Below are 17,995 nucleotides of genomic sequence, written 5' to 3'. Positions count from 1 at the left end.
TACATCCTTTGGTACATCCACATTCCACATGAACGAACACACATAACGTCACAAATATTCCCTCTTTCTTGGAGCTTTCCTGGTCACCTAGCTCGGGTCGTCCACTCCCACTCCCACCAGCGGCACCACAGTTCCCAGGCCCTGTCCAGTGCCAGTCACGTGCGAATTCCCCGATCTTCAGCAGCTTCCCTGTCTTTAGGTAACACCAGTGCGGGAAGCCGCATCAAGGCACGGCTTCGACTCACAAACTCGTCTGCCGTCGCCTTTGTCTCTACAAACCCTTGGAGAACGGATAGACTAAAGACGAGTTCGCCATGGCCGGGGCACCGGGGAATGAAGTGGAAGTCGAGGCAGAGCAGCTTGCGTTGCAGGTCATCGTTTTGGTAAGCCAGCACCTTCCCTCACCAGCAGCGCTCACTTTGAGGGTATTCGCATGAGAGTGCCGGAGTCTTGCGTCATGAGGGATTAATGCGGCTTTGCGCATCTTTCCTTTCTTTTGCCAGACAATCCCTTTGTTCCATGTTTCCGCTGTTGCGGCTCTCTACAGGGCTGAGAAGGTCACGTGGCAACGCATGTGGACCCCGATCTATTATGAACGAGCCATGGCTCTTTCCTGACGGACAGACAGCACAGATCTCAATGATGAAAGTCAGGTTGACTAATTCGCTAACAAAGATGTGTACAGGGTTCGGGAGGCGGACCAGTGGAGGACAACATTACAGCATTCCTGGTTCGATCCACTGCTGTCGGCTGGAAGAAAGGATGCTTGCTTGCAGTTGATGCAGGTGTCCATCTGGCCGCCATTGCAAAGATCCTAGAACGCCATAAAGCGGATAGATCAGGGAACGATGAGAAGCAAGCCGTCACCTTGATTGATGGACCCTTCGAAGGCCTTCAAATCCCTCACTCCTCCGCCAGTGCAAATGCAGCACACATATCACGCACTCTTGTTGATACTTACCTCGTGACACACCCGCACCTCGACCATATCTCTGGATTTGTGGTGAACACTGCCGCTATGCCCGGATCTCGTCCAAAACGTCTTGCTGGATTGCCATCTACTATTGAGGCTTTCAAGAACCATATTTTCAATAATGTCATCTGGCCAAACCTGTCGGATGAGAACAATGGCGCTGGACTGGTGACTTACATGAGATTAGTGGAAGGTGGCTCTCCTGCTCTTGGCGACGGCGAGGGCAAGGGCTACGTTGAAGTGTGCGACGGGCTGAGTGTGAAAACTTGGGGTGTTAGTCATGGTCATTGTATCGAGAGGCACAGTCATCGAGGGTCAAGTTTTGGGCTTGGATCAAGTAGTTCTCAACTGGATGCTTCTCCACGGCAACGTACTACGTCCGTATCGCAATCACAGCTTCAGCCACCCTCTCGAACGAGTTCCGGATCAGGCTTCATCCCGGGAGAACTACTGAGAGTCGAATCTCAGGAGCGGATATGCGTTTATGACAGCTCAGCGTACTTTATTCGAGATATTGCCACCGGCAAGGAAATTTTGATGTTTGGAGATGTGGAACCAGATACGATTTCCCTATCGCCGCGGAACATGCATGTCTGGAGTGAAGCTGCGCCAAAGATCGCATCCGGCCATCTAAGAGGGGTATTTATCGAGTGTTCTTACGACGACTCTGTGTCCAACGATTACTTGTACGGCCATATCGCCCCTAGATTTATGATTGAAGAGATGAAATGCTTGGCCAATGAAGTTAGGAAAGTCAAGGAGAACAAGAAGAGGAAGCGTGAGGGCAATGGGGACGCTCTTGGCAACAGCCGTCGAAAACCGACTCGAGCAGTCAGAGACTTAAGTCCTCAAGTCAGTCCACGATCAGGGCGAACTCGAAACTCCATTGATTTTGAAATCATGCAGGCTGATGGACAGAACGAATTATTGAAGGAGGTCGATGAAGAAGATACCATAGACCAAGACCATTCTCTGCCAATTCGAAGCTCCTCAGAGTTGCCATTGAAAGGTCTCAAGATCGTCATTATCCATATGAAGGAGAAACTCAATGATGGACCTCCTGTTGGTGAGCTAATTCTGAAGCAGCTCCAGGGTTACGAAGCACAGGCACGTTTAGGGTGTGAATTCGTAATTTCAAAAGTTGGGGACGCAATGTACTTCTAAGGCTGGAGTTTCCCAAGAGTACTTTGGAAGACTGAATTTGCATGAGATTGGGGGGCTGGAGTTTTGCGTGTTAGGGAGGCGGCAGAGTTGATGATTTCTCGGCGTGAGGTGGGTGGCTATGCGTTGTGACTGGGAACCAGGCGTTGGTATGCTCTCCTTGATGTAGTTTATTAAGTCCATTGAACTTCACCCTAGGCCTCCTTTGTCCACTCCAGGCTCGATGGTCTTCACGCTAGTGGAAAAAGGATCCTGAAGTGTCAAGATACGGCCCGCGGCGCTGTCATGAGTGGATCTTACTGGATGCACCGCTTTCAATATCCTCGAAAGTTCCTGTCAGCAACTCATCCTGCAATGCGCTCAACAGCATATATGATTCTTAGGAGTAAAAGGTGCCGGCCTCTGCTACTACAGACATCATGACGATGCTTTCTCCAAGTTGGTGAAACGCGTCAATTAGCGTAGAGTAGCCTCCCACAAATGGTCACAGTATCAAGAAGACACCGTTCATTGTGTCCTGGATGAGGGATGGATGAAGGGTTCTGAGTGAGTAACTTCGCACGATTATTGGAATAATAAGAGCATACAACCATTGGACTTAGAGGCGAAAGCTTGATTGCACTGCTGAATGAGAAACATCCCCCCTCGATCATTACAGAGAGATAACCTCCCGTGACCTCCAAATTCGGGAACTAAGAGGTATGCACCGTATTCATGCCTATTCGATCGCAAGTTTCCTTCTTTCGGCAAAGCTTTAAGGATCTAGGAAATCGCTACCAAGAAACGGGGTTAATGGAGGAAGAGCCCACCGGGACAACGTTGACATCACTTGCTCCTCAGAAAACTGGCTCCTGACAACCGCAAATTATTCTAAGTTACACCTATCACCTTTTATAACACTCGTTCGCTCCATAGCATTCGTTCAACCCCTTGTGACCATTGCTATCCACATACAACATTTGTTCTCGCAAACAGCGATCAGCAACAAGTAACAAGTTCAAGCCCTATGAGAATCGTTTCATTCATTCCACGGCAATAATCATGGACCGAACAGCTTCACCTGCGAACCGCAGACGGGCTGCACGGTATCTGGCCCATGCTCGCAACGAACTGCGGTTCCACGCCGTGAAGACGGGAAGGAACAAAATAATTCCCCAACCAGTTTTTCTGGAGATGTTTGGGGAAGAAAGCGACGAAAATATCGATTCCGACTCCGCCTCGTCATCGGATACAGACACGGCACTGACTGATCCTGACATCGATGCCTATATGCGTGATGCAGAAGGCACCCAAACGGGAAGACCAGATATCTCGGCGGACAGTGCGAGTAAACTGTCACAGGTGGAACAAACCCATGTTGAGCACCTCAACTTCATCCGTGATACGACGGAAAGAATGGACTTGCCAGAAGATATACATGGGGAGGGAGACGACGAGGCTATGGAGGCTTTCCTCTACCCGGACCCAATCCCATCTGAACTGGTTCCGCCTCCGACCCCAAGACTCTCTCACGTGGACCTACCTCTCCCTTCCATCGAGACCGATACCCCCAAAGGCAACATCAGAGAAACACGCGATTGGATGGAAGAATGCGAAGGAGGAGACTTGTCGAACATCATTCACTTGATACCTGCCAATGGCGACGGGCCTTTGTTCTCGGGTGAGGGTCACTTAGACAACAATAGCACCGGCCACACAAAAGATGTATCAATACAAGATGATGAAGATGGAGACGTGTCAAATGCCTCTCCGTTCTCCTTGATAATAGATACATCCGAGATGGACGCACTTCAGCCAGAGCCTGAAGACAGAGACTTGTCAGGTACCCAAGGACGGGTCAGGGATGACAAGCAGCTTTGGGCGCCAATGATCCAGAATGCCATGCAAGCAGAAGCGTCTCTCAACAATCGTACTCAATCAGCTTTCACTAGTCAGACACCTGGCTTGGGTTGTGTCGCAGTCCATATGGATGACTTCACAGAACCCCGCGTGACTGATTTGCCAGGCGAACCCTTATCCGTGAAGGCTACAGCTCTCGAAGAGGACGCTCCCCAGTCAATGGAAACAGTTCTGCGGGAACCTGAAGACATGGGCTTGTCTGACATCCCTCTCCCAGTCAGCGGCCCAGAGGTCCATGCTGCCTCGCTGACCAAGGGATTCCCCACAAACCATCCTCTACCCACTGCTCTCAATCAGATACCAGGCTTAGGATGCGCGTCAGTTCATACGAATAACTTTATCGGATCCTCCATGACTGGTGTGAGAACCGAACTCTTACCTGAACAGGCTCCAGCCGCGGAGCCTGCCACTCATGCTGCATCATCAGAATTCACTGAAGAGGAAGAGGTACCCGACCGTGTCCTCGAACTTTTCATGGAAGATCTGGAAGAGATGGAAGCTAACGTCCTCGCGCAGGCAGAAACTGAAAGAAGACTACTGTGTCGGAAACACAAGGCGCTGGCCTCAAACCATCATTATACCTGGGGATCCCCGTCATCCCCAGCCACGCCACGCCTAGAAAAACGGGGCATCACTCGCATGAAAGGACAACGGCCATATACAGAGAAGGAATTCCAGGCTATTAGGAAATTGCGGAAAACGCTACCGCCCTGGAAGAAGCATGCGGTTTGGAGCAGAAGTCTCTTGTGCGTAGAGACGAGATTGGGTGGAGAATGGGGCCCGTTTCGTTCGTTCCATACTCGAAGGGGACCGACAGGCGGTGATCCACGCCTCCCATATTGGAGACATTGCAATTACTGTGGTAACGGTTGTAAGGCTGTGTGAGGCAGGTACTGATGGAAAGGACGGTCGTCGTTCGTTGAGAAGGACATTTTTCTGGGATTATGGAAGATAATGTTGAATACCCTGTTGTACTTGCATTAGTGTCGTCGTCGCCGCATCACGGGCAAGTGATACCAGCATTGTAAAGTAGCTTTACATAGCGCAGCGAATGATCATATTTTACCTAAAACTTCCAAACATCAGAAGCGTAAGTTTGTAGGAGCTCTATGAATGGGTAAGAAACTCAACGTAAGAGAAAACGATCTCCAAGGCCTCGCCATGTATTCTCTATTTTCAATCTTGTCCATTAATTTGCCAGGCAGACCAGATGCAATAGCATCTACAAAGGAACATGATATCATTGTCTTGTCTCTCGTTCTCGTCTGTGTATTCCCTGCTATTTATACTGCATCCTCACTCATCACTTCCCTCCTTATGACTCACTAACACGTTCGCTCCTATGGTGCTTTCTTATTCACCCCCTCCAGCCCAGCCAGTTCAGCAAAGTCAAAAGCCAAAGATCGGACCTCAAACCCATCATGCATGTATGCAATCCCGATAGCAAAACTCCTTGCGCCGATCCGATTCTTCGCTGCTGGACTAATGGACAACCAACAGATAAAGTAAAGCACCCGCCCACGCTAATAGCTCGCAAGCAAGATATCCCCCAACCCAAGCCAACCCCAACACCGTTCAAGCCAAGCAAGCCATGCCATCCGTATCTTATCTCAAGCGAGCGTGCGCTGCAACTCAGCTTGACGCTCTGGTATCATCTCTGTTCTGTCATGATCGTCCCCCTTGCTCTCGTGATCTATGACTGTCATTCCTTTCTCTCTGGCTACCGCTCCGTTCCCGGGCCCGATCCTCTGCCACTGCGTCATTATAGCTTGGTATTGGTGGCGGAGTGCTTTTCCTTCGTAGCATGGGCGTTCGCTCACTGTCGCTGCTTCCTCGTGGACTATTGGAATTTGAGGGGAGAGGGCTTGTGTACTCTGGGGGTGGCTGTGCTTCCTGCACTCCTAGCCCAACATTCGTGGTGGTTGTCGTTGCTTGTTGCGGCTGCACCACCGATTGACTTGATTCCCCAGGCTCATCATTTGACGGAATGTGGGTGAGATGTGCCAGAGAGATGTCGGTTGGTGAACGGACGGGTCCGGGACTCGTTGGTGGACCGTATCTGAAGTTCCCACTTCTCGTTCGGCCATGCCGTGGATCTGGGTAATGCCCGTGACTGCTTTGAGCTCCTTCTCGTCCGGCCTCAAGCAGTATACTTCCTTGCTCGCTCCCATATGGTGGCGGAGGAGCCAAACTTCCAGTCATGGGAGCTAAGCCCCATTTCTTGACATTTGCTTCGATAAAGACGAATCCAGATTGTCCAAAGTTGACATGCACAGTGCAGGGCCCATTTGCACCCACTGCTGGAAAGAGATTTTGTGATTTCAGCCCGTGCGCCACATCTTCCAATTTCTTGCCATTTCGTGTGAAGAATATCGTGCCTGTTCGAGGTCGATATCCGACGCCGATGACATCTCCCTGCACAATTTGTGGTCCATATGCTGGCCCGTTAAATGGCTGATTATATCTTCGATGTCCGGTAGATATGTACGCAACTGAATATTTATGCCAACCTAGGTACATAATCAGTATCAAATTCTAAACATTAAAAGTATGCCCACGTACCAGGTAATCTGAATAAGGGATACGGCTTCGTAGCCACCCCTATACTGAGTAATGTTGATTCAGGCTTGTCATAAATCTTCGACTCCCAATAATAAACCTCGTTTTGCTTTGGTACGGGCAGATTCGTCAAAGTTGAGCATTCCGAGTCAAAGAACTCGATTTCAGTCCTCCCCTCCACAAAGCAATTCGCAATCTCCAGCTCCGGCTCGAATTCCCACGCTGAGACACCCTTTTCTTGAATTGCTAAGTACTGTGACAGTGAGATATCCGTCGGTAATGAGTCTGGAGGATTGGCCTGGATGAACGCTGTAGGCAGACGTCAAATTAGTATACGCTTCACTCCGAGGGAACCAGGATATGATGAAGTGTAAATGTACCTTTGGCTCTCAGATATTCTGTCCGCTGCAAATCATCCATCTCTTCCAGAGCCTCCGCCTCCTCCCTCATATATGCCTGCTCGTCGTCATATTCACCCGGTCTCCCCAGCCGGTCCAGCAATATGCGGCCACTGCTCGTATACTTGAAGAAGTAGACGATCAGGAATATAAGGGCTATTAGAATGGCACTTCCAAAAGAGCTGAGCAGGCCGATCACGACGCCGTTGATGGTTGAATCATTGCGCTGCACGTGGATGTCGCCGCTTGGAGGCTGCCACAACGGTGCGTTGGTCGACTCTGGGCTCGAGAGTAGTATTTGCAGGTTCTCTGGCGCATCTTGGGATAGAGGCGTTGGTGTGGGTGAGAGGAGAGAAGTCATGAGGGTCGTGTGCGTCCCCCGCAGATGTTCGTCCATCATGCCGTCCTGTCGTCCTTATCGCACCCTTCTCCGTCGTCGTATGCCGCTCCGAGGATACAAGATGACCTCCTAGAGCAGCGTCCGTGCCGGCGTTCTCGGCCAGCGAGGCAGTGCCAATCCACTTGGAGTTGACGGTCGTGGGAACGGGTATCGTGATTGAAAGATGAGGTCTGGAGGTCGGCAAGTGATCCGCTGCAGAGCAGTTGCAGTCTCGCCTGGCTCCGCTCGCTCGCTCGGACAAGGGCCTTGGTCTGATGCCTGCCAAGGAGCTGTGTGGCGTCAGAAACAACACTGGCATTCGTCGCCGACTCTCCGCCCCCACAGAGAGTGACCTCCTCTTACGTAGCGTTACGGAACGAGAAGAGGGAGAGGCGAATGTGCGCAATTGTCAGTCGATTCTCACCACCTCATCTTCGAGAGTCACGGGGAGAAATATTCAGCAACGTTCTTGACCGCTTGTGTGCCTGGACCGCGTTTGTTTTGCGTGGCCAGGAGGATTTGCTGTCTGGTTTCAAAAGGCGCCCTGGAGGTGTATCAATGCCTGTTTCATGCCTTTATTTGAGGAGCATTGCACGCCGCATCTGCGCTTCGGGGTGCCTTTCAAAGCGAGACTTGAACCATATATTTGGTGAAGTCTTGACGATCATTGATTGTCAATCTTCGATATTGTCTTGGAGTTTAATTAAATGACCAGGCGGTGAAAGCCCCCTTTCCTCACTCACTACACGTCTCACAGTGATTGGAATCATCTCCAGATATAGAGTTATGCCAGCAGAGAGTCACTTCTAGTTGTTTACATTGGTTTAACTAATAACAAACAAGAAGTTGGGGAGATTTGAATGACCTTGGTCTTAGGTCATTAAGATAGCTGTTAAGAAAAGGATAAGTTCCAATAGCTGTCAAGAACCGAACACTATTGAAACTTATGCATTATTCGCGAGTAATTCGGAAGTGCAGATCTTGTTCCAGTATGAGAGCAGCTCGGACCATTACCGTTGGTTCGTGAAACATATCCTTGTGAATTGCGCTCTTTGGTATCTGAAAGTCTCTAATGAACTCGTGCTGTATCATCCGTCATGAAATTCATTCGACGCCTCCAAAATGCAGATCTAGAAAACAACTCCATGATATGACATTGTCCCAAAGCGCAAGGAACATCAGCCTCGTCCCGTAAGGATGTAGCCGTCCTGTGAAATCAAGTCGCCATTTCCACGTCCCCGTCTCCTCCTTGCTTCTTCTTGTGCTCCTCAGCCCGCGATCTAGTTTTCTTCTTAGCTTCCTCGATCCACGCCTTATAAGCCTCCGGCCCCTCTTCCAGCTTCTCCGCAATAACACCCTTCAACACCTCGCCGGCAAATCCCACGAAGTTATGCCTCCTCAAGGCATTCTCAAATTGCCACCCGTCTCTCTTCTGTTCCTCCCTAAACAGCATCTCATGGTCACCAATCTCTCTCGCCCCGACTCTCAGATCTCTCACCATCGCCAACAAATTAAATCGGATCTCATTTGCAGGGTATCTCTCTATCCTCCTTTGCAGAACCGGAATAACCTTCTCGGGAAATTCCTCAGACGTACTCGCACCATGTGCAATCGGCGCCGGTTGCAGTCCATCTAATTCGTAAAGAATGCCGTTGATCGGGGTATAGGCAATGAAGTGATACACATCGTCGTCGTCAGTAGCCGTCCGTTGCGTCTCGTCAACAAACGGGCTGCTCTTTGCAAAGCTGTTATGCACATCCCTAATCAACTCGCTATTACTGAGCGCTTCGCCACGAAACTCAGCCGGGAATCCTGCAGTAAATTCCTTGAAATCTCGCAATTGGGTCCCGACATCGATCTCGCCGTCCTTGTTCAGTAGCACCGATAGAAGAGCCTGAGTACCGCAGGCATTCTGTATTGTTTGCGCGGCGAAGAAAAGGTTATCCGCGGCGGCGTAGTCGTATTGGCCGTCTTTCGGTGTGCCGTCTGAGTTGGGCTTCTCGCTGGTAGGGTATTTGAAGAGGAATATGACGCCGTAGACGGGACTTAGTTGGCGGAGGTATTCGGCATCAAGGGCAATCAACTCTTCGAATTGCACATCTTTGACGCCTAGGTTATCGAGCAGGAAGGTGAAGACACCCTAGAAGATGTCAGTGGGCATTCTGGGGGCGAGGCGATCCAGAGGCAACCGACCGCATCCGACTCGACTATGATGACGTTAGTCAAGCATTAAGAAAGTTGAGAAAGGAAGGAAACCAACTGGTGTTCCAGCCTCCACTCATTTTGGCTGTTGCGAGCTTCGTGTTATGGTTGCGAGATTTAAAGCTTGGAGAGCTCCAAATTATTCCAAATGCCGCGATATCGCCAATGTCGGCTACACGTGACAAGACGGGGGTAACATCGAAATTGGTGTAAAGGTGAAAGGAAAAAGCGTAAGGCTTAAGAAGTTGATCATTTTATTTCTACAATTAGAGAAACAGAACTTAAATATTCTAACGTCTCCCAAACACTCTACAGGAGTCAAGTATAAGAGTGCGACAATGCGAGTATTTCTAGCGGAAGCATTGGCAGTGTTTAACCTGATTTGGAACGTTGAGACTGAGTGTCGCCTTGTCTGTCCCCTTGGCCCAGGTTAATGGAAAGTGAAGATCTGGAAGACTACAGGTCGGATCTGTAGCTACGGGGACTGAGCAGTTCATAGTTTTCTGACCCTATCTAGAAAGTGCCGTTCGTTCTGACCTTCACGCTAAGTCAAGTAATGAGGGCACAGACTTTCAACGTAAACACTTAATTCTTCTATCCATCATTACTTTAATTCCCTGATGCTTTCAAATTCCCATTACATGATAGCCGCTAAGTCTAACGCCGCTAATCATTTTCCCGCAAAAAATTCAAGTCAAGCCTCAGCGGCATGAGCTCTTAAACTCCGTTTCCATGCAATATGCGCTGGGGTATCGTAAGGACTGTGGCCGTAAGGAACGTGGGTATCATAAGGAGTGTGGGTATCTATCGTAAGGACCGTGGATATGATATATTCGTACAGGAATATCATAAAAAATTCGTAAAGTTCGTGATGCCGTGAGGCATTGTAAGAAGCGCCGCCAAATAGTAGAAACAGTATTACCGGGAAAGAGATCCGTAAAACTCATCCCATGCGCGATTAAATTAAGTCGTAAATCATAAAGCGGTGTTGTCGAAAAGTTTTTGAGATATTAAATCTGCCGGCCTTTTCCCTTTCCCGAGGATGAGTAGGCCGGAGAGGGAGCGCGAAGATGCGGAGGATAGCTGGGTACATGCGGTGCTTGCATTTGTAGCATCTGCTGCTCAGGAGTTCGAGGCTCGAATTTGATGTGCTCATCTTCAAGCGATTGTGGCTCAAACTTAAAAACGGGGGTGGTCCTGGGCGAGATGTTAAATCGTTTCGTCCGTATTATATCCACACGGTCGGAAGCACAAACCCGCCGAAGTTCGAGCCAGGGCCCTGTTCATACTGTTCATAAAGAGCAAAATCCTCTCCATGATCACTGTAAACAATGGATCCCTCCCCGAAGTTTGATGATGCTGGGCTATGGTAGCCTCCAAAACCGCTGGGCGACGGGATCCCGAGGTAGTTGTTGGTATAGGGGTCCAGGGTCAGAGGGCTGATGGCTGTCGCAGACATTGAATCGGGCGCCAGACTCATGACATGCTCTTGACTGTATGTGAATGCAGGGTTGCCATATGGAGAGAATGACAACGTCGTTGGATAACTCTCTTCCATCGTGTAGCTGCTGCCACCGAAAGTTGGGAAGGAGGCAGTTCGCTCAGGCTGAATCCAACCCATGCGGCCCCTGAACTTCGATACCATATCAATCGGATACTCCATGAGGTTGAGGGGAGTCTGCATATCTGCATCATATGTCTGAGAGACATTGATAGAGAAGAGCCTGCGAGCTATCTCCTCGATTGGGCCCAACGAGAGGCTCCCAAAGTAAGCCGCGCCAACTTCAGGGAACAATGGCTCGACTACCAATGCTACCGTGTAGTAATGTGCCAGAATGATCAGTGCAGAGGGAGATCCCCGTGTTTGTTGCAAGAACATGACCGGAAGCCAGAAGAGCCAAGCCCGGAGTGGATTGAGCATCTCAAATCGCTGAGCTGCAGTGTGACTGGGAGACACCTTGCGAACGCCACGAACGAAAGTCATGAGCTGCTGAATAGCCTTCACGTCTTCATTGTTCTCCTTCAAATGGACCTCGACTTTCTGTAGCTGTGCATAAGCCCGCTGCAGGGCTTCCAAGTCTTGCTTGCGTGGATTGCTGAGCTTCTTTCCGCCAGGGGCCGGCGATGGAGGTGCAGTCGGGAACGTGCTCTGTTCCGCGATAAAATCTCCGAATTGCGACTCGTTCTTCCACGGCTGCATGGCATCAATGACCTGTTTGACGGTTAGCTACAACAATCCAATCCTTGCCGTTGGACAACATACCGAGGAGGTCCCGTGCATCAACTGTGTCCAACCACGCCTAGATACCTGTCAGTGGAGTGTTACTACATACTATGTCAGGCTGCACTGACCAGTCAGTTGCCTGCCAGGACAAGAGGAGAGAAGCCGCAAGCACAGCATCTGAGTTCTGTCGCGAGAAGGCTCCGATGGCTTCGTGGAGGCCCTTGAGAGCAATGCCGCGATGCTCGTAGGCCATGTTGGCAGTAAGGGGGCAATCCGTCAACCACGCCAAGTGAGTTGCAGACAGGGCGAGCAACGCATGCATGACAAAATCGTAATCAATCCCGATCTTCAGGAACCTAGATGTTGGTAAGCGGACTGCAGCTCCAAAGTAATCCTCTCAACTGGCCACTTACAGTGGTATCTGGCGAGTCCAGATGGTGAAATTACTAGCATCATGGATACCAAGTTCACTGGAGACGGAGGCCACATGGTGAATGAGACGGAGGTCCTCAAAAGACAAGTATTGAGGAGATGGCGCTGGGTATATGTAAAGATCTGGGAATGGAAAACTCCCAGTCTGTTGCCAACGTTCAATTTCTGCCTCAATCTCTGGGGTCCAAAGCAAGTCTGCCTTTTCAGGAGTGACAGCTCTTTCTTCTTGGGCTGGCATATCCATGTATGGACAACGACAGTTGTGCTTCGTGCAATTTCGGCTACCTTCGAGGTCAGATTGCTCATGTAATGTAGATCAGGACGGAGGAAGAAGAAGCCTACCATTGGGGGAAATTCTCGTCACAACGTATGTGTCTACGCTTGCAAGTTTCACAACCCTTACGAGATTTGGTATGGCTTCGAGGCTGTTAGTATTTCTCCAGGTGAGGATCCAGACATAACATACCTCCGACGGGGAGGTCCACCACCGGGGCCAGCCATTTTGGATGAGTCGGTTGAGAGAAGATAGAAAACTCCGAGGCTTGAACGAGTGAAAGCCGTCGAAGAGGTTTCTGATCTTGGGGGGATCAAGTGGGGGTGGGCGGGCGCGGCGGTGATTTGTTTATGGGTGAGAAGTGACAACCGGATTCAGGAACAAGTAGTCTCATAGACTCCGAGGCTGCCGGGCATATGTAATCTTCAGATCGGGAAAGCGAGTGTGGTGAGGCTGCAGGAGCGGCCCGGGTGACGGTAGCTGTGATCTGAACAATCTGTCCAGGACAAATAACCATAAACGAAGGATTATGTCTTGAGAGCCGGGAATAATCGATCGATGGAGAATTGTGACACAGGTATATCTCCCGAAGGCTTGCTGTATATGAAGGTTGTGGGCTGCAAAGCGAAGGAAAGGAGCCAGCGAGGGCGTCCAAGAAACACAAGCGAATGTGGTGGTGAAGATGGGCTGAAGGTCGTCTTTCTCAAATCCTACGACACATGTTCGACTGGCGATGAGGTGGATTCTTGTAGTCAAGCAGACTGTGCCGGAGGTTGGCAGAAAAATCCACAAGAGGCATAGCGGGTGGCTGGCGCTTGGCCGTGCAGGCCTTGGGGGGGGGAGGGGAGGGGGTAGCGTTGTGGTGGGTGAGGCACGAGCTCTGGACGTGACCGCGACCCACCTCTGTCAGGGAAAGGGTAGCGTGTCGCTGTTTTTGAATATTTTAAATCACATTATTATCACAGAGGCGATCTTGGGGGCGCCAGCTGTGGGTTTGACGACCACTCGGCGAGTCGGAGCACCAACATGGGCGCTAGGGCGGTGTGGCAGGACAAAGCCAGAAGGGGGACCGTCGCTAGACGTGGCGCCAGGAGGCCATTTTAGGCTCCAGCCAACTTGCGCGTGAAAATAACATAGCACAGCACAGTAGCGACGAGCAGGCCAGCCAGCCCCAAGGTCCAAATGCGTTCCCCAATGGCGGCACTGCGTTCGGCAATCGACGAAGGGCAAGCTGCGGCGGCGAGGTGCTCATTGTCGTCAATACTCGAGTCGAGTCGGCCGCAGCGGCGGAGGTCAGAAGACTGAGGTGGTGTCTGGAGAGCAGTACTGTAAGAATGAAGCTCCCGACGAGAGGGAATGGGTGTGCGGAGTGCGGGGTGCTAAAAATAGCCCACACTGGGTAACTGGGCTCGCCCGGTTACTCCCGCGCTGATTCGCTGAACGAACAAGTGAGAGGCTGGGTAAAAGCAGCGAGCGCTGCCGAGGACTGGCACAGTGGCATGCAGGGCAGGGTCGAGCAGTCAACTCACCACCTCGTTGTTTGTTCCGGACCCCGATCAATATGATTAATGATTGAATGCCAACCAGACCCTACAACGCTTCACCACCGCCCTTCTGTCCCGTCTGTGCCAGTGCTGGTCGCCCTTGCAAGGAGTCAAGGGTTGCAACGTTCTGCAGCATTCTGCATTCTGCAGCCGTCCCTCTCGCAAGCCAAGCATTGGAGCTACCTAACGCCAGTCAGTTCTGAGGCGGGTTTTGCGCGGCGAGGCTGGTGAGTTTGACTTGTTTGGCGTGTCTGTCTGTCTGTCTGGTGCTCATGCTCATGCTCACGCTCCAGTAATGTTGGGAAGCCGTCCGTCTGTGCTCTCTGTGCAACATCACCGAACCAGTTGGCGGCCCCCCCCCTTGTTGCTGCGCCCCATTCGATCAGCCGTTGGGAAGGGATCAGTGATGCGCTCGCAAGGTCCCCGTCGCGCCGAAAGTGTAACGAATGGCTGTCAGCTCTGCTATGAGCACCTTGTCGCCTCGTGTCCCATTTTGTACTTTTTGCGCAGCCCGGTTCGACGTCACCCCACATCCGTGGGCTGGTTTCATGAGAGCTCAAGCACTAGAAAGCCCAATAATAATGCAGATTGATGGTCATGGAAGGGCCCGTTTCGAATTGTCCGAACAGGGGAATTCTGCGAGATACAGATCCAAGCACTTCATTGGATAAGAGAGCCGCGAAGTTAGGACCAGGACTCCGGAACCTTATGCAGTTTTGACATGCCTTTTCGATATCATGTGCTCTGTTATGGTTAAATATTGTGCAAACACCCATGTTTTTCTGGCAATCCTTGATGCCTGCTCCGCGTTGTTAGCTACACGCTTCTCGGGAATAGCGACATGGTTGTGGATAAAACGTGAAGATCCGACAATATCTTGATAAAATTGTCAATCGTCGATATCTACAATGCTTCAATGATGATGCCTGCGATTCGAAGAATTAGCAGTTAGCTTTGACATCCTCGTCAGAGCAGTTAGTCATCTCAACCGTTCAGATTTCCAGTCGAGGGGGCGTCTACCAGGGATTCCGGCTCTGAATCCCTCAATTCACAACTACTTTTTGTGTCTGACGTTCATGCGCCAAGGAAATTGTCCTCCCCCTCGCTTTTGTGGTTCTCGGAGTTTAAGGTTTCCGGGATTCGGGAAAGAGGGCCTTGGGTTGAGCCTCAGTTTGATACCGGTACTGGGTGTGGAGGCAAACCATAGAAAGACCCTTGAGACGTCATAGAAGGGCCGCAGGACTTTGGCCACCTTCCTTCTCATCGGCTGATTATTGATGCCTCCGTGCTGATGAGTCAAAGGGTTCTTGTCCACTTGGATGATGCCAAGAGCGTCGGGAATCAAACATCGGGTTGCTTCGCCTCGCAATATCAAGGGACTTTCAGGCTCATCAGGTCACCCGGAAGTTGGGGGGCGCCACCTGACTTCTGTTTCAGGTCCGTCATCTTCACCCTGATTGGTCGAGCTGCATGACATGGTGAGACGTTAACCCCATTAGGCAATCGACGCTAGGGACCTGCTGCAAGGCTATTTTGGTCCGCCTTCTGGAAAACTTCAACCTTCGGCATACCGAATTCATAATCAGACTGAAGGATACAACGTAGTATTTGGCTGAGCTGCGCTGTGTGCTGGCACGCACGGGTAACGCCGAAGAATATTGACATTGTCAGATATGATCTCATGGATGCGCAGCTCAGGTCGCCTCTTTTTTCTATGAATATCTTTGGAAAGAAAGAGGCAATGAATGGTACTCGGGGGCAAGGAAGTTCACCAGTGGAGTAATGTTGATGATTGAACCGGGACGGGTCTCAGTCTCAACTTCTCAAGACCTTCATTCCATTTCGATACACTTAAGCTTCACTCTCACTTTGAATTTTGAAAGTTGAAACTCGAAAGGGGGCGTTGCGAGTAAGGTTCCAGGGAAGGAACAGCGGCTCGCTGCAGGATCGCCTTTGTTCAAGTTCATGAAAGACATTGAAAACACATCCCTGGCGACGGTTCTCCATAACGTTGATTTGCATGCTCTGTCAAAATCTGACAATCTGTGGAGTACTTGGTTGTACCGTATACGCAGTCAGTATCTGATGCCCTCGGTAGAAGCATGGATGATTGGCTGTGGAGGCCTGGAGGTGTTGAAAAATGTGCGCACCCGAGGTAAGGGCTTGAAGGCGGTGAAGGAAGCTGTAAATGGCTCCGAATAACTGACTTCGTCCCTAACTCCCCAACTTGGTATGGTGCATCGCTGAAGCGTAATATCCACGACGCAGGTAGGCTATTCGAACTGGCATCGAAGCTGAATTATTGAGGCATGATTAAGCGTGTCAGCAAGGTAGGGTTGAACTGTAGTTCCTAGACCGGGCCAGGGATACACCAGCCTTCACAGTGCAATCATCTTGAAGATCTTGAGTTCTGATGCCAGAGTATGAAACGGCCGGAGCGGCAGAGGCTCCTCAAAAGCAGACCCTTGGACCGTTGACATTTCCTGTTGCAGCAATTGAAGGAGATCGCTTGGGCAAGGGTCCCCTGGGCCGACGGGAGTGGCCCTTTCTTGAGAATATTCGGCGCGGAGACAGTAATCTTTTTGGCCTCATGCAGCGGGATGACATCGCGGGTGTGCGCGGAGGCGCGGTCCATTCTCTTGGGTCTTGACTCTTCATCACCCACGAGCTTTCGAGAGAGAGCCAATAATCGCTCACTCGGCTTCGCATCCCCTCCATCGAATTCAACCGACAACTGAGACATTCCGATGGTACCTTGGTCGACACACGGCGTCATAACAGTACGAACTGCGAATGTTGGCTGCTCGCATCAACACGTTGGCATCCACGGATCCAAGGCCGAAAAGCGGTGAGAAAGAGACACCAGCAGACCAGCAGAGCGTGACACAGCGACAGACTGCATAGACCGCCAAAGCTTTGGCCTCACCGCGGAGGAAGAGACCCTCTCTCTGTGAACTGTGGTGCTTTTTCCTGCTTGACGCTGCTACGGTAAGAGGTGAGGTGTGGCAGTTTGTCAACGGAGGAGAGCTGGACACGTTGTGGGCGCCCGTCTGTCCTCTTTGGTACTAGCGCAGTGAGCCTTCACCGTTAACTTCCTTCCGTGCCGAGCCCACCTTGGCTGGCCTAAAAATAGCAGCACTGGGACAAACGCTACGGTTCATATATCCGATCTCCCAAGTGTCACTTTGTCGAGTCCTCAGTCCACCATCGGGCCATACTGTATACCGCGGAGATACAGTCTCCAGTCCGGTGGCACTGCTAGCCGAAACCTCCCTCGGCCTCCCCGACCCCCTTATGACTGCTCATTGCCTTCCTTGACCGCCGACCAGAACCTAACTAGACGTCACAGCATCAACCCGACAATCCGCTGAAGAGTGACGGGGTCCCGAGATGTTGTGTTCAAGCTCAGAAGATCAGAGGGAATGCGCAGCGACTGGCACGGGGTCGTTATGGCTGCATCTCTCGGTCAATTCGTCCCTTACTGTACTTTACAGTAGGTTCTTCCCCCGCTGGTCTTCCTTGGGAGCACTCTTCTGTAGCCACTGTTGGATCATGTTCTCAGGCGGTTCTGACGGCCAAGGTGCTCTCACCGTCTCCATCCTCCTCCTCCTTTAAATAGCAACATCATCACAATCACCCGCCTCACATATGCCATGCAGATGCAACGTGATTCGACCCAATTATCCCACCTCAACTCACCCCCGCCCTGCAACACTGCACAGGCTGTATAAATCACAGAATCTCGAAGCATCGATTCCTCCTATGTCGCCCTTCACACGCAACCACTTCAAGCAGCCGAGTCTCCAGGAAAGAGCTGGGATTGGCCAGAATCGCCCCAAATGGCAAACCCGAGGAAGTTGCCACCGGTAATCAATCCTAACTGCGGGGGATCAATCTTCCGAGCACATCGGAGGCAATCAATTCCTCTCCAAGAGAGATCCTGCTCAAGC

The 17,995-nt window shown here is 51.0% G+C and overlaps 5 protein-coding genes across 5 annotated transcripts; 2 read left to right on the top strand and 3 right to left on the bottom strand.

Annotated features, from left to right (window-relative positions):
- The first annotated feature begins 31 nt into the window (after positions 1-31).
- K444DRAFT_606764 (uncharacterized protein) lies at positions 32-2,636 on the top strand. Its single transcript, XM_024879053.1, has 2 exons — positions 32-383; positions 686-2,636. The coding sequence occupies exons 1-2, from the start codon at positions 315-317 to the stop codon at positions 2,135-2,137; spliced, it is 1,521 nt and encodes a 506-aa protein (XP_024743369.1). The 5' UTR covers positions 32-314; the 3' UTR covers positions 2,138-2,636.
- Positions 2,637-3,933: 1,297 nt separating this feature from the next.
- Positions 3,934-4,969, top strand: K444DRAFT_606763 (uncharacterized protein). Its single transcript, XM_024879052.1, has one exon. It carries the CDS (start codon positions 4,001-4,003, stop codon positions 4,916-4,918), a length of 918 nt encoding a protein of 305 aa, XP_024743368.1. The 5' UTR covers positions 3,934-4,000; the 3' UTR covers positions 4,919-4,969.
- A 575-nt stretch (positions 4,970-5,544) lies between these two features.
- Positions 5,545-7,577, bottom strand: K444DRAFT_118404 (SPRY-domain-containing protein). The gene is made up of 4 exons (XM_024870368.1): positions 6,973-7,577; positions 6,596-6,901; positions 6,195-6,543; positions 5,545-6,146 (listed from the first exon to the last, which is right to left on the bottom strand). Exons 1-4 carry the CDS (start codon positions 7,388-7,390, stop codon positions 5,699-5,701), a joined length of 1,521 nt encoding a protein of 506 aa, XP_024743367.1. The 5' UTR covers positions 7,391-7,577; the 3' UTR covers positions 5,545-5,698.
- Positions 7,578-8,218: 641 nt separating this feature from the next.
- K444DRAFT_606760 (ubiquitin carboxyl-terminal hydrolase-like protein isozyme L5) lies at positions 8,219-9,684 on the bottom strand. Its single transcript, XM_024879051.1, has 3 exons — positions 9,630-9,684; positions 9,563-9,576; positions 8,219-9,509 (listed from the first exon to the last, which is right to left on the bottom strand). The coding sequence occupies exons 1-3, from the start codon at positions 9,649-9,651 to the stop codon at positions 8,586-8,588; spliced, it is 960 nt and encodes a 319-aa protein (XP_024743366.1). The 5' UTR covers positions 9,652-9,684; the 3' UTR covers positions 8,219-8,585.
- Positions 9,685-10,799: 1,115 nt separating this feature from the next.
- On the bottom strand, positions 10,800-12,728 carry K444DRAFT_517023 (uncharacterized protein; the record flags this gene model as incomplete). The annotated part of the gene is made up of 6 exons (XM_024873736.1): positions 10,800-11,783; positions 11,835-11,871; positions 11,924-12,151; positions 12,209-12,508; positions 12,570-12,644; positions 12,694-12,728. The coding sequence occupies 6 exons, from the start codon at positions 12,726-12,728 to the stop codon at positions 10,800-10,802; spliced, it is 1,659 nt and encodes a 552-aa protein (XP_024743365.1).
- Between the last annotated feature and the right edge of the window lie 5,267 nt (positions 12,729-17,995).

This window comes from Hyaloscypha bicolor, assembly GCF_002865645.1.
Source record: "Hyaloscypha bicolor E unplaced genomic scaffold K444scaffold_13, whole genome shotgun sequence".
Classification (NCBI taxonomy): domain Eukaryota; kingdom Fungi; phylum Ascomycota; class Leotiomycetes; order Helotiales; family Hyaloscyphaceae; genus Hyaloscypha; species Hyaloscypha bicolor.
This window is presented reverse-complemented; position numbering and strand designations above follow the sequence as displayed.